This window comes from Molossus molossus, unplaced genomic scaffold (assembly GCF_014108415.1).
Source record: "Molossus molossus isolate mMolMol1 unplaced genomic scaffold, mMolMol1.p scaffold_m16_p_24, whole genome shotgun sequence".
Classification (NCBI taxonomy): Eukaryota; Metazoa; Chordata; class Mammalia; order Chiroptera; family Molossidae; genus Molossus; species Molossus molossus.
In genome coordinates, this window is record NW_023425360.1 from 2709025 (window position 1) to 2722623 (window position 13599).

Below are 13599 nucleotides of genomic sequence, written 5' to 3' on the forward strand. Positions count from 1 at the left end.
ATGCTCCAACCAACTGAGCCACCTGGCCAAGGCTATAAGACTTTTTCTTATTTATTTTTTCTTTATTGATTTTTAGAGAGAGAGGAAGGAAGAGGGAGATAAAAACATCGATGAGAGAGAACACTGATGGGCCGCCTCCTGCTTGCCCCCCACTGGGGATTTGGCAAACAACCTGGACATGTGTCCTGACCGGGAATTGAACAGGCAACCTCTTGGTGCAGGGGTTTGACACTCAGCCACTGAGCCACACCGGCTGGGCTAATGAGACATTTTGAATCTGATTCCTTTACAGTCATTACACATATATCTTGAAATGTTTATGCTCATCACTACTTCAAAATTATGATTACTGTTTTACATATTTGGCAACATTATTCTTAGAAGGTATCCACAGGCTTTAGCGGACTGCCAGAAAGACTTATGTCCCAGAAGTTAAGAATTCCACACTATTGGAGATAGGTTAGACAGGTGTCTATTGAACAGTGCTTAGAAGTACCTGAAGTTAAAACTTTTGGCTGCAGCTGTGATTACTTGGACATAGTACAAAACTCTAAAAGTAAAACTGTTTCATCAAATAAGTATCTTTTGCCCTGGGCAGGTAGCTCAGTTGGTTAGAGTATCGTAGGGATATGTCAAGGTTTCAGGTTTGATCTCTGGTCAGGGCACATACAAGAATTAACTAGAGAATGCATACATAAGTGAAACAACAAATCAATGTTTCTTTCTCTCTCTCTTTCCCTTTACCTCTCTTTCTCCCTCCCTCTCCCTCCCTTCCTCTCTAGGTCAATTTTTAAAAAATTATAAAAAGTATCTTTTTTGTTGTTGTTCATCTTCACCCGAGGATGTTTTTCCATTGTTGTTGTTTTTTTTGGATAGAGTGGAAGGGAGGGGGAGGGAGAGAGAGAGAAACATTGAGCTTGGTTGCCTTCTGCATTACCCCAACAGGGGCCAGTGATTGAACCTGCAACCCAGGCAATTTCCCTTGACAGGAAATTGAACCTGCAACCCTTTGGTCTGTGGGCAGACACTCTAACTGTTGAGCCAAATTGGCCAGGGCTCTTTTTTTTTTTTAAATTCTTGACAGTATTCCAGATGTCCCCCATCTTTCTTCCCTTTGCCCCCTCCATTCAGCCCCCATCCCACTCCAGGTCTTCCTCACACTATTCTCCGTGTCCATGGGGTTTGCATAAATCCATATATATATTTTTGGTTAATCTCTTCCATCCCCTCCACCCTCCTCTCCTCTGAGATCTTTGTTATTCTGTTACATGCATCCATGTCTCTAGACCTATTTTATTGGTCTGTTTATTTCTTTCATTAGATTCCACATGTTGGATCATGTGATACTTGTTTTTCTCTAACTGGCTTATTTCACTTAGCATAATAATCTCCAGGTCCATCCATGCTGTTGAAAAGGGTAAGAGCTCCTTTTTTATGGCTGCATAGTATTCCAGTGTGTAAATACACCACAGTGTTTTAATCCACTCATCTATTGAGGGGCACTTGGGCTGATTCCAGGTTTTGGCTACTATAAATAATGCTATGAACATAGGGGTGCATATATTCTTTCTTATTGGTGTTTGGGATTTCTATGATATATTCCCAGAAGTGGGATTACTGTGTCAAATAGCAGTTCCATTTTTAATTTTTTGAGGAAACTCCATACTGTGTTCCACAGTGGCTACACCAGTCTCCATTCCCATCAGTAGTGTACTAGGGTTCCCATTTCTTTACACCCTTGCCAGAACTCGTTGTTTGTTGATTTATCTTTTTTTTTTTTTTTTTTTTCTTTTTTGGTAGCTCCTAGTGGGAACCGAACCCGGGACTCTCTGGTCCGCAGGCCGACGCTCCAACCGCTGAGCCAAACCAGCCAGGGCTGATTTATCTTTTAAAGCTTTTCATGCACATGTTAAATTACCCTCCAGGAATTATGTACTAATTCAGTTTCTTTCTGTAGTCTATGAAGGAACCCAGTGCTTCTAAAAATCACTAGCTTTTTATATTCTGTAGACCTATTGTGATTTGGCACTGTCAGGGATCTCCATTTTGGTGTCATGTTCAAGGAACTTCTGCAAACCTGACGTTTGAATACTAGCATCAGGTAAAGTACCATTTCATCGTGTTTGGATTACACTAGTTTTACATGCAACTTTGGGACACCACCTGGACAGCATGCTGTATTCTGGAACCAGAGTCTTAAGACATTCTGTTTCAGAAGCTCCCATACTGGAGGCCATGGATTAGATGGAGCCGCACTTGGGTCAGCAGCCTTCTTCTCTGTTCTCCATGGGGAAGAAGTTGAATTGTCACTTTCAAAGTGGTATATGCACATGGCTGCGGAATCTTGGAAACACTAGAATGTGAAGTGAATATCCTGTTAAATAAGCAGGGGGTGGAGGTAATAGAGTTGGGGAGGAGCTGGTTTAAAAAGTGAATTAATTCCTGGTGGGATGGGGTGGATTTAGTTTAAAGCTCCATGGGCACCTAAGTGGAGAAGGGAGAAAGGATTCATTAACACAATAACCTTATAAAATTATTAAAACAAGTCTGAGTTGGGATGATGTGAGTGTAGACCTGGGCTGAGAAAGTACCCCAGAGCAGGAGGGAGGCAGGAGACCAGGTTGGTCCCTGGATTTGGATCCCACTCTGCCATTTAGTAGCTTTGTCAGTTTGATCTCTAGTCAAGAAGAGAAGATTTAACCAGCTGGCGTTTTAGCTCCTTTCCTGCTTTTCCTCTGTGGCTGACTCTCTCCTGTAGTGCTCGGGCAGCAAGGGCTTCTGTCCCTGAGAGTCTCGTTCTGTCTGTACCTCATTTGGTCCATCCTTGTCGAAGGGCCTAAATCACACAAGACACTTACTTGAAAATGATCAAACACCTAATCAGACCTGACTTTAGCAAAATGTGACGTGTTGGAGGACTCTCAGTGTATAAATATAGGTCACAGGATTGGAGGAACTCTGAAAAACAGGCCACTGAATCTGGGGTCTCAAGTGTTGTCAAGACTCTGCCTCTTTGCTGCCTCTTTCCCAGAGTGGGTTTCACGTTCGTCATTTGCACAGTTTCCTTTTATCTAAGGAAGGGACTGGACCGTGCACACGTCCTCTGGTGCCATGAAGCCAGGAAACGGACCTTCCTCCACTAAGCCCAATTTGAAAGATCCCAAGGAAGGGCTCCCAGAGAGCTTGGCTTGCATTGTGAGCGTAGCTGGACAGGTCTCTGCAGTCACAGTCATGGTTATTCTGGTCCAGGTTGGGTCAGACCTACAGACCTTTACAGTGATCACTGAAGCAGAATCTTGCAAGAAGATGGCCTTTGCCTTCAGGACCACTTGGATGGCATAGGAAGAAACAGTTCATCGAAAACCTGGTGTGGGGAGATTTTTAAAAACATGGTCTTGGGGATTCATAAATTAGGCAGCAGCATCTTCAAACAATTGTTTGTATACGTCTTGTTTTTTTAAAAAACAGTGCACCCCCCAATCAGATACCAATTTATACCCATTAGGATGGTCATTGACCCAACAAAACAAAAACAAAATAGTGTTGGTAGGATGTGGGGAAATTGCAACACTTGGGCACTGTGGAATGTAAGTGGAGCAGCCACAGTGGTAGGCGCATGGTGGTTCCTAAAAAAAAGTCAAACATAAGATTAGTATTATGATCCAGCAATTCCACTTCTAGGTATAGGTGACAAGAACTGAATGCAGGGATGAGAAGACTTATTTGTACACCAGTAGTCATAGCCATACCAGTCGTCATAGCCAAAAGGTACAAATAACCCAAACATCCATGGACAGGTGAATGGATAAACAGAATGTGGTCCGTCCAAACAATGGAATATTATTCAGCCTTAAAAGGGAAAGAGATTCTGACACATGGCACAATCTGGATGAACCTTGAAGCCATTAAGCTCAGTGAACTAAGCCAGTCACAAAGGATGAATATTGTAGGAGTCCACTTAAATGAGGTACCTGGAATTGATTTGTAGAGACAGCAATTATTGGAGGGTAGTGGGCGTTTATGTTTAATGGGCGCAGGGCTTCACTTGAGATGAAAAAGTTCTGGCACTGGGTAGTGGAGACAGAAATGTGCATGAACTCAGCGCCTCTGAATTGTGCACGGGAAGCGGTAAACCTTTGTTACGTGTGTTTACCACAATAAAAAACCACTGAAACGTATAAAGTACTCCGGCATATTTAACCTGATACCCGATTTTCCTCATAAGTGACAGTGTATCCGGTGGAATCAAAATAGTGGAGAGATTGGTGCCTGTCATCTACTTAAAATTGTGAGCCAGCCCTTTAATAGTGAGGACATTCTTACTATCCCTTGTCTTTTTTCACTCGTATTTCTAGTCTGCTCCCATAAATTATAATTTTATCCTAATGTAACATTTTACACTTGAGTCTTCTGTTGATCACATTACTCTTCTCTACAACAAAAATAGCACATAAATAGAAATTTTAAATGATCTTTTGTGGCTAGAGGCTGTACGTGTTCTGAGTTGTGGCCGTTGATTGCTAGGTCAATTGATTAAGACAATCTAAACACTACAGGTTTTGATACAGTTATAGTCTTTATTTAATTATTGTTTATTGGAAATGCTTCTTAATGAAATAAATGAGGCATTTAAAAAAACTCATCTAATATCAGATGACTCACTTATTTCTGGAATGAGTCAGAATTGTCAACACCAGATATGTTCCTATTCTTTGTAGATCTGGGCTCTGAGTAAACTTGTTCACATAAATAAGTACATGGGACGTGAAGGCGTCATCAGAGCAATGTCAGTTGTTTGAACTTGAGTTTTGTGCAAAAAAAGCAGTCATCAATCATTATTTTTAGTGATTCACGTGCTGACAGTTCGCTTTTCTCATTCGTATTTGTTGAGAAGAATTAGAAACATCCACTGTGTTACCTAAGTCAGCTGTCATTGAATTTGTCAGTTTTGGGGAGGTCCGCCAAGAACAGATTGTAGGTGACTGCTACCTGCGTCTGCTGTTCTTTCACTTGGAGACCTTGTTGAACTCAGCTTACCTGAAGAATTGAGAAAATTGAGGTATTGTTAACTTAAAAATACACCTTTGTGCCTGGCTGGTGTGGCTCAGTGGTTGAGCATCGACCTATACACCAAGAGGTCACCAGTTCGATTCCCGGTCAGGGCACATGCCCAGGTTGTGGGTCAAATCCTGCGTGGGGCAGCAGGAGGTGGTCAGTTGGTGTTCTCTCTCATCGCTGTTTCCATCTCTCTCTCCCTCTCCCTTCCTCTCTCAAATCAATCAATAAAAAATTTTTTAAGTGCTCTTTATCCTATTGCTTGAAGTTTTGTTTTGTCAAAACCTTGGATCTATAGATTTTAACTTAATCTGCTTGTGGTAGAGTCAGCCATACAGTCTAATTTAATGAAGTCAGTTCTTACTGTCAAACCAATTAGTTCTGTCAGGCTTGCTTTTTATCAGAAGAAAAAAAAAGTGACTTCATTTTCCCTAACACTGGTGTGATGTTCTCATTCACAACACCAAACAGTGTTTTCAACTGTAGCATCTGCTGAGTGTGTAGTGGTTCTCATTGTGGTTTACTTTGCTTTTCTTTGATGACTAATGATGTTGAGCACTTTTTCAAGTGCTTCTTGGCCATTTATATATCTTTGTGAAATGCCTTTTCAAGATTTTGTGCCCTTTTAAAAATTGTGTTTTTTTTTTTTTCCTTTTACTTCTGTTAAGACTGCCTATGTACTGTAGATACTAGTTACTTGTCAGATGTGGTCACAGGTATTTCCTCCCACTTGCTCATTATCTTCTTAATGGTGTCTTGATGAGCAGAAGTTTTTAATTCTAATAATCAAGTTTATCACAATTCTTTCTTAGTGATCATTGCTTGCTGTGTCCCTGCACCCCAGGTCACAAAGATACTCTGTTTTCCTAGAGAAGCTTTATAATTTTAACTTTTACTTACAGGTCTCTCTCTGATCCAGCCAAATCAGTATTAGTATATGGTGTGAGGTAGGGAGTCAGGGTTCATTTCCCCCTCTGGTGGTTTGGCTATTCCTGCACCATCTGCTAGAAGGTCCTTCCCCACTGACTTGCTTGAAGGCAGGTATCTTATTGGGGTTGCATTGACTGTATAGATCGATTTGGTGGGAATTAGCTTTTTTTAATAAGATTTTTTAAAATAATTTTTTTTGTTTATCGATTTTAGAGAGAGAGGAAGGGAGAGGGAGAGAGATAGAAACATTGATGAGAGAGAACATCAATTGGCCGCCTCCTGCATGTCCCCCACTGGGGATTTGGCCCACAACCTGGGCATGTGCCCTGACTGGGAATTGAACCGGTGACCTCTTGGTGCATGGGTCAGCGCCCAACCACTGAGCCACACCAGCCAGGCAGAATTAGCTTTTCAACAATATTGAATCTTCCAATATGTGAACATGGTATGTGACATTGTAAAATCTAAACATTTGTAATATTTATTATGAGACATATTATAGTGACTGGTTTGGCTCAGCGGTTAGAGCGTGGGCCCGTGGACCCAAGAGTCATGGGTTCGATTCTAGTCAAGGGTACATACTGTGATTGCAATTCAATCCCAGGCCCTGGTTGAGGTCGTGTGGGAGACAGCCAGTCAATGTGTCTCTCTCACATCAATGTTTTTCTAAACTCTTCCTCCCTCCCTCCCCTATATCTGAAAATCAATGGAAAAATAGCCTCAGGTGAGGATTAAAAAAAAAATGTCGTAGAAATCACTTTGCAATAATTAACAGAACTCATTTGGAGATTATTAAAAGCTGTCAAGACTAAAATAGCCCCAAAGAAATAGTGCGAGGGAGAATGGACACCCATAAAGGTGACGTCTGCAGTGGGGGTGCTGCAGTGAAGGCAGAGGGGTGCTGTACTTAGATCCACAAGCTCCGAGGTGCTTGCAGCCATTTGTTCCTAAATGTCCTTCAGCAGACCTGCTGCTCTGGCCTGGGGGCTTTCTGGTTGGGGTGGGAAGGTGGTGTTGGTTGTGTAGGTCAGTACTGCTTACACTTTATGTGCACACATGTCAAGTGGGAATCTGCTGGAATGTAGATACATCCCATAGGTGTCAGGTGGGATCTGAGGTTCTGTATTTACAAAGCTCCAAGTGATGCTGGTACTGCTGGTCTGCCACACTGGACTTTGGGCAGCAGGATGGTGTCACTGAGCAGGCTCTCTCTTCCTGGTGCGGCGTCACCATGTACACAGATGCCCTGGTGGTCGAGGGGAGATGAGAACGGTGCCTTCTGCACATAGATGACCTCACATTGGGGTGGAAGGAAGGGACCATACCGATTGCTGGTTTAGGGGGGAATGGGCACTTAAATGTGGATGTTTTTAAAAGGGCCATTGTGGTCCTGGCCGATTTGGCTCAGTGGTTAGAGCATCAGCCTGCGGTCCAGAGAGACCCTGGTTCGGTTCCCACTGAGGGCGTGTACCTCGGTTGCAGTTTGTCCCCAGCCCTGGTTGGTCGTGTGGGTGGCAGCCACTCCATGTGTCCCTTTCACGTTGATGTTTCTCTCTCTCTCTCTCTTCCTCTCCCTCCCTCCCACTCTATCTGAACAAAAAATGGAAAAATGTCCTCAGGTGAGGATTAAAAAAAAAAAAGGGACCATTGTGTTTTGTAATGAATACATACAGATTATTTTTAAAGTATATCCTTTGCTTCGAGGCAGAGTGGATGTAGCAAGCATGTTGGGGTGGGGGCAGCACCAGCTTGTGCAGTGGTAAACCGAGGTTTTGACAGACTCAGAGAGAGAGCCAGGCAGGACTGACGGGGCGGATGACACAGCAAAGCTCTAAAAAAAAACCTTCCGAGGGAGGGGTCCCTCAACAGACCGGCCATTCCCCTTGAGGCTGAGGCTGCTGCCTGCGGACACACGCTGGCAGGGTTGCAGGCCGCGACGGCCAGCTTTCCTGTGGCTGACAGCATTGTCCCTCCCTCTGCCCACCTCAGACCCTGCCCTGGAAGGTGGTCCCAGCAGGGTGGGTACTGCCAGCTTGGGTGTGCAGCTTGCCTGCCTCCCTCCTTTCTGTGGGGCACGTTGGAAAAAGACCGATGCAGAGGAAGCCGGCAAGGACGAGATGGCGCAGGTTCCAGAAACTGGGCAGAGCCGGCCTTTGTTGCTGGAGCTGTGAGTGGTCGTAGAAATAGGACCCTGGTCCTGGCAGCACCGATGAGGGGATGCGCGGGGATGCGCGAGGATGCAGGCAGCTGATGGCCTCAGTGATGCTCATAGCTGGCAGGGCGGCGCTGAGGCCCCTGGAAGGGCAGCGTGGGCGATGCGAGGTCCTGATGGGGCCTTGTGGGGCATTAGACCACTTCTGAGCCTGTTCTTATGCTCTGGTCTGTCAGACACTAGGGAGTGTTTAGTCCATCTAGGCCTACAGTTACCAGAGGGAGGGAGGCACTGGACCTGATATATGTGCTGCTTTTGCGGCGAGGGGACCCGGGCACCAATTATCCTAGTCAGGTCAGATCTCACTTGGAGTGGCGTGTGGGTTGTGGGTCATACCTCCAGCAGCACGGCGACTCCCCCTCCTGCTGCCCACGCTGACCCCTTTCTCTGTGATCAGCTGCTCCAGACATCAGGAGCTCCAGGAGGTGCTGCCCGGGGTGCACACGTGCAGTGTCTTCTGAAGGTTACCCCATTCCTCAGTGGAAGCACTGCTGTGTCAGGGCACTGCCCGGGGCCACTTGCAGCGCATAGATTTTTGCCAGCAGGATCGCGGAGCTTTGCATTCGGCTGCAAAACCAGGGCTTGAGCAAGCAGCTGGAAAGAGTCCAGGACTAGAGTGTTTTTGGGTTTGGGGGTGGAGAGCAGAGGGAGGGAGTGGGAGGGGCAGGAGGGCAGCACTACACAAGCCAGCAGTCGCAGCTTTGGCTCTGCTGTCAGCAGCAGCGAGGACCTCAGCCCTGCCTGAGGGCCACTGGGCCACCATCGCTGGAGACGGAGGGCGCTGCCTCAACCCTGGCTTACCGGCACCACACCCGGGCTGTTCCAGTAGCTGTTGTGCTGCCTTTTCCCTGGGAGGCAAGTCTCCTCCCAGTCGTCCCTCCTGCTCCTCCCTGTTCTGTGAGGGATGATGCCGCTCTCTACTGCGCGGCTCCGCCGGCTGATGTCACTGGCAGCGGGAAGCATCAGCAGCCTGATCACATGCTGGCCCAGTCTGTAATGCAGACGGGATAGGGGTGTGTGTGGGGAGGGGGCTGTATGGCCACTGCTCTTGCTCTGACGCCCCCAAAAGTACAGAGGCAGCGGCTACAGCTTGGATGTCTGGTCCTTAAGCTTGGGGAAACTCTTACTAATAATATTTATTGTCGATAATACCAGGGCGAACAGCCCTTAACTCTGGGGTTTTGCTGTCCTCCTGTCCGAAGCAGACTTCCCGGACTCTGAAGAAACAATCACAAGCAGGATGCTTTTCCCCACCTCTACGCAAGATTCTCCCCAGGGCCTCCCAGATGCAAATGACTTGTGCCTTGGCCTGCAGTCCCTCAGCCTCACAGGCTGGGACCGACCCTGGAGCACCCAGGATGCAGATTCCTCAGCCCAGAGCAGCACACACTCGGGTGAGTGCCAGACATGAGTTGGCTGGGGGAGGGGAGGGGCATGTGGGTGGCCAGCAGAGAAACCCACAGCAACAGTTGTTCTATTCCCCTTGCATCTCCCCCCACCACACACACAAACATGGAGCTGTTTTGCAAGAGATGGAAATGCTGGCTGTGCGTGTGCAGGACAGATGGTTGCTCGTAAAGGCAGGCACGGCTTCTCCACTTACCCTGACAAATCCCCTGGAGTTGTTAAGTCTGCACCTGGGGTGGCCCTAAGAGAGGTCCCCAAGGTGACAGCCTCATGCAGAGAAGATCCAGATGAACCCCCTAGTGCCCAGGCCTGTCGTAGAGATGATGAAGCAAAACACTTTGGGTGGGGGAGGGGACTTCAGGGCTGATTGCTAGATGTCCAGATTCTGTTTCTCAGTGGCTTTGAAGACCAGGGAGCTCTCTGCAGGATGGGTGGTCCCTGAGTCAGAGCAAGTGAGGCGGGTGATACTGGGATGTTGGAAGTGGGCTTAGCAAAGGTTAAGAGCATTGATCCTGGGAGGGGGTAGGCAGGGTAAGCAGGGTAGAGCAACTCTCAGCTACGGAGGCTTTTTTTCCTTTCTTTGTGTTAGGGGTAATCAAGTGGATGAAGGAAGAGCCACTCCTCTTAGAGTCCCCTGTCACTTGGAGGGATTTGATGGGGACAGATTTTGAAGGGGCTTTTTGGTTACCCCTGGAACAGCTTCGGCTCAGACCTTCCCTGTTGCCCATTTATTTTTCTCTTGTGGTACGAGCGGGGAGGGTTGGCCAGACGCAGGTTTTGGAGTGTTGAGAAAGAAAGGTGAACTTAAGAAACACTGTAGGTATACTTAGAATCTATGTGTTTTGATTTATGTGAATTATGCCTTAATAACAAGAATACCAGCAGCAGCTACTTTGGGAGGATGGGGGGGGGGGTGCAGCCATTTGCTGTTGGTGCTGAGGATGTCACTGGGCTGCTGTGCTCCCTGCCTCCCCCCCACCCCCACCCCGACACTGGCCGCCATGGCAGCCAGGTATGTCTTGTGGGTCTCTCTGGCCTCCACCCTGTTTGGCGCAGCTGTTTTTTTAGAATACTTTGCAGGACCTGGGACTGTTGTGTCTGCTGACATTATAATGCCCATTATTTTAGTAAAATCCTTTTGGGTTCAGGATTGAGGTTTGGGTGTTTTTTGGTTTGGTTTGGTTTGGTTTTTTGGTTGTGGGAGGGGAAGAGCTTTGCCTTAAGTAACAACCTCTGGGTCAAGGTAGAATTTCTTGAAATACTGGCCTTCAGCTGACTCAGGTTTTCCCAAAAGGTAGGTAAAGTCCCTCTTGCCCTGGGCAAGGAAGTGTGATGTCTGTTTGGTGTTCTGTGCTTGCAGGCTGTTTGGTGTGGATCTTGGCTTGGAGGCTGTGGTAGCTGCTTGTTTATGGTACTCGGAAGCTACCCTGGGTGGCCTGTGAAGCTGACCTTGTGCTCTGTCCCACTGTATCTGAGCAAAACACAGACGAGCTCCCAGGAAATGGGCACCTGTCTGGGGTGGCCCGTGTCTGACCAGGGCCCTTGTCATTCACTGGTGTCAGGTTGGGGTGTGGCCCTTCTTTGGCTCTGGTTTGTCTTTGCTACAAGGGTTCTCCTGATACGCAGTCACAGCACAGAGATGTGCAGGGGGGCCCATCTGGGGCTGCGAGAGCTTGGCCTAAAAGTTACTGTGAAATTAGGCTGTAAAAAATAGCTTGGGATATTAGTCAGCAATAACAAAAAGAGGGAAATCCTGCCATTTGCAACCACATGGATGGACTCAGAATTAGGCTCAGTGAAATAAGTCAGACAGAGAAAGACAAACACCGTATGATCCCTCTTGTATGTGGAATCTAAAACGCAAAACAAAACAAACAGACTCCTAGATACAGAGACCACACTGATGGCTGCAGGAGTGGGGGTTGGGAAGTGGGTGAAAAAGATGAAGTTACAAAATAAGTCACAGGAATGTAATTCACAGCACATGGAATACAGTCAGCAGTAGTGCAGTAACTGGATGGAGACAGGTGGGTTAGACTAACCAAGGTGATCACTTTGTGAGGCCTGTACATGTCGGGTTGCTGCGCTGCACACCCGTGTGTGTCAGCTGTGCTCAAATGAAAATAGCGTGGGTCCAGCCCTTACTCCCAGCTTTCCCAGCCCCTTGAGCGGTCTGTGCCGTCGCTGTCTCTGAAGTGGGGATGGGCTCACGGGATTATGTCTCCACCTCCCATCTCCAGCACTTTAGTGATGAAGATTGCATGGTTCTGTGGATCAGGGGGGCAGCAGTGTGACCCTTGCGTTCACAGACAGGCCCAGGGGGTGGCCCCAGTGGTCTGGTCTGGCTGTGGGCCGGTTAGTGTGCATATGTGTTTCTCTCCGAGGGTTGAAGACACCCGTCCCTGACCCCATGTTGTCCTTGGGTTTTGGAGTGCTCTGGAGATGGCCTTGTCTTCTTTTCCTGTGTTCTGGGCCTTTTCGGAAGCCCACAGGAGGGTGCCGCCCCTGAAGTGGGAGGCAGCCTCGCACCCCAGCTGCAGCGGCGGCCTTGCCAGCAGCCTGGAACACGCAGCCCACACTGCCTTCTGCCCGAAGACCAGCCAGCTCTGCGCCTTCGGGGCTGTTCGCAGCAGCCCTGGGCAGGCCCGGCCGTCCTCGCAGGCCGCCGGCACCTGCTGCCCCTGCCTCGTCTCCCTCCCGGGCTCTGGTGGTGATGTGCTGCCCCAGGCAGCCAGGGCTTCGCCTCTGAGCACCTACCATTTCAGGGTTCAGCAGCGTGAGGGGCAGCAGGGTTGGGGATGGCAGGGCTCTTGACTGGGAAATCTTGGCTAAATTCATTCACCAAACACGGAGCGCGTGCTGTGTGCCACGCACTGTGTTGGGCACTGAGATAGCCTCAGTGAATAAAATCGTTGCCCTTAAAAATCCCCACGCCCATCAAGTGTACCAAACACAGCGTGGTCACTGCCGTGCAGGGCTTTTTGTTTTTGCTTTGGGACAACCTCTCCTTGGGTTCTCAGCATGACATGGGTACATGGGGCCTTTCTTTAGGGCGGGTCCTTCTGCTGCATGGATTTCATTGGCTGGAAGGCCCACAGGAGGACCCTGAGGTGGGATCTGCTGCTGAGATTTGTGCCCGCAAGGTGTGGCCCTTCGTGGGGTCCTGACACTGCTGCCCTGTGGAAGCCGCCCTCAGTGTCCGGGGTGGGGTGCAGGGGCGGATAACCAGCATCATTGTCTGCTTCCTGTGCTGAGTACGTCATGAGATCATGATGCCTCCCAGCCCTGGGGAATGGCCCTGACAACGTCCTGTCACGAAGACGAGGAAGGAGGCGCACAGAGGTTGCCAGGTGCCAAGGGCCACACAACTGCCAGAATTCCAGCCCAGGCTTGTGGCTCCAAGCCTCTCCTGCTTTCTGTCACACCTGCGTTCCCACGAGCAGAACCCTCACATGTTGGCGAGAACATGTACGTTGGGGTATCTCTGCATACGACTCTGGGGCTGCTGAGCCTGAGGCAGCGTGTTGCTTGCCCAGGCCCTTCAAGGCCTCAGCTCATCCACTGTGTCACCTGAGGGATTGTCTTCCTGCCTTCCCCCAGGTGACTCTCACATGCAGCATCACTCAGCAGGAAGTGGGGTGACTGAGCGTCTACTTTGGAAACAAGGACTCCTGGTGATGCCTTGTACAGGAGCCCAGGAGCAGACCAGGCCCAGGCTGTGATGCCAGGGGACGTGTCCTGTTTCCTTTCCTCCCTGTACACATCCCGGGGGACTAGCCTGTTCAGTCTCTGCTCTCTTCCCTGACTGCTGACCGGGGAATGCTGGCCCCTGTGCCGTCCCCACTGGTGTGCAGGCCGGCCGGCCCGGGCTGGGAGGGGCGTCCTCTGCGCTCTGCTGCTGCGGTGCCTCCAAACAGCTTCTCTGCGGCAGCATCCAGAGTGGGGTTGGGCTCCTCCTCTGTGCGTCGTGGACGTTCGGGCCCAATGTCTCCTGG

The 13599-nt window shown here is 48.7% G+C and overlaps 1 protein-coding gene across 3 annotated transcripts in view; it reads left to right on the forward strand.

The window, feature by feature from the left end:
• Window positions 1-13599, forward strand: part of CPEB1 (cytoplasmic polyadenylation element binding protein 1) — a 47515-nt gene that overhangs the window by 14225 nt on the left and 19691 nt on the right. For 2 of the 3 annotated variants that reach the window (XM_036277830.1, XM_036277828.1), the window contains exon 3: window positions 9403-9591. In XM_036277830.1, the coding sequence (XP_036133723.1) occupies window positions 9403-9591 (189 nt within the window). Of the gene's footprint in view, window positions 1-9399; window positions 9592-13599 lie in introns of all 3 variants that reach the window. The other variant, XM_036277829.1, reaches the window with a different exon arrangement.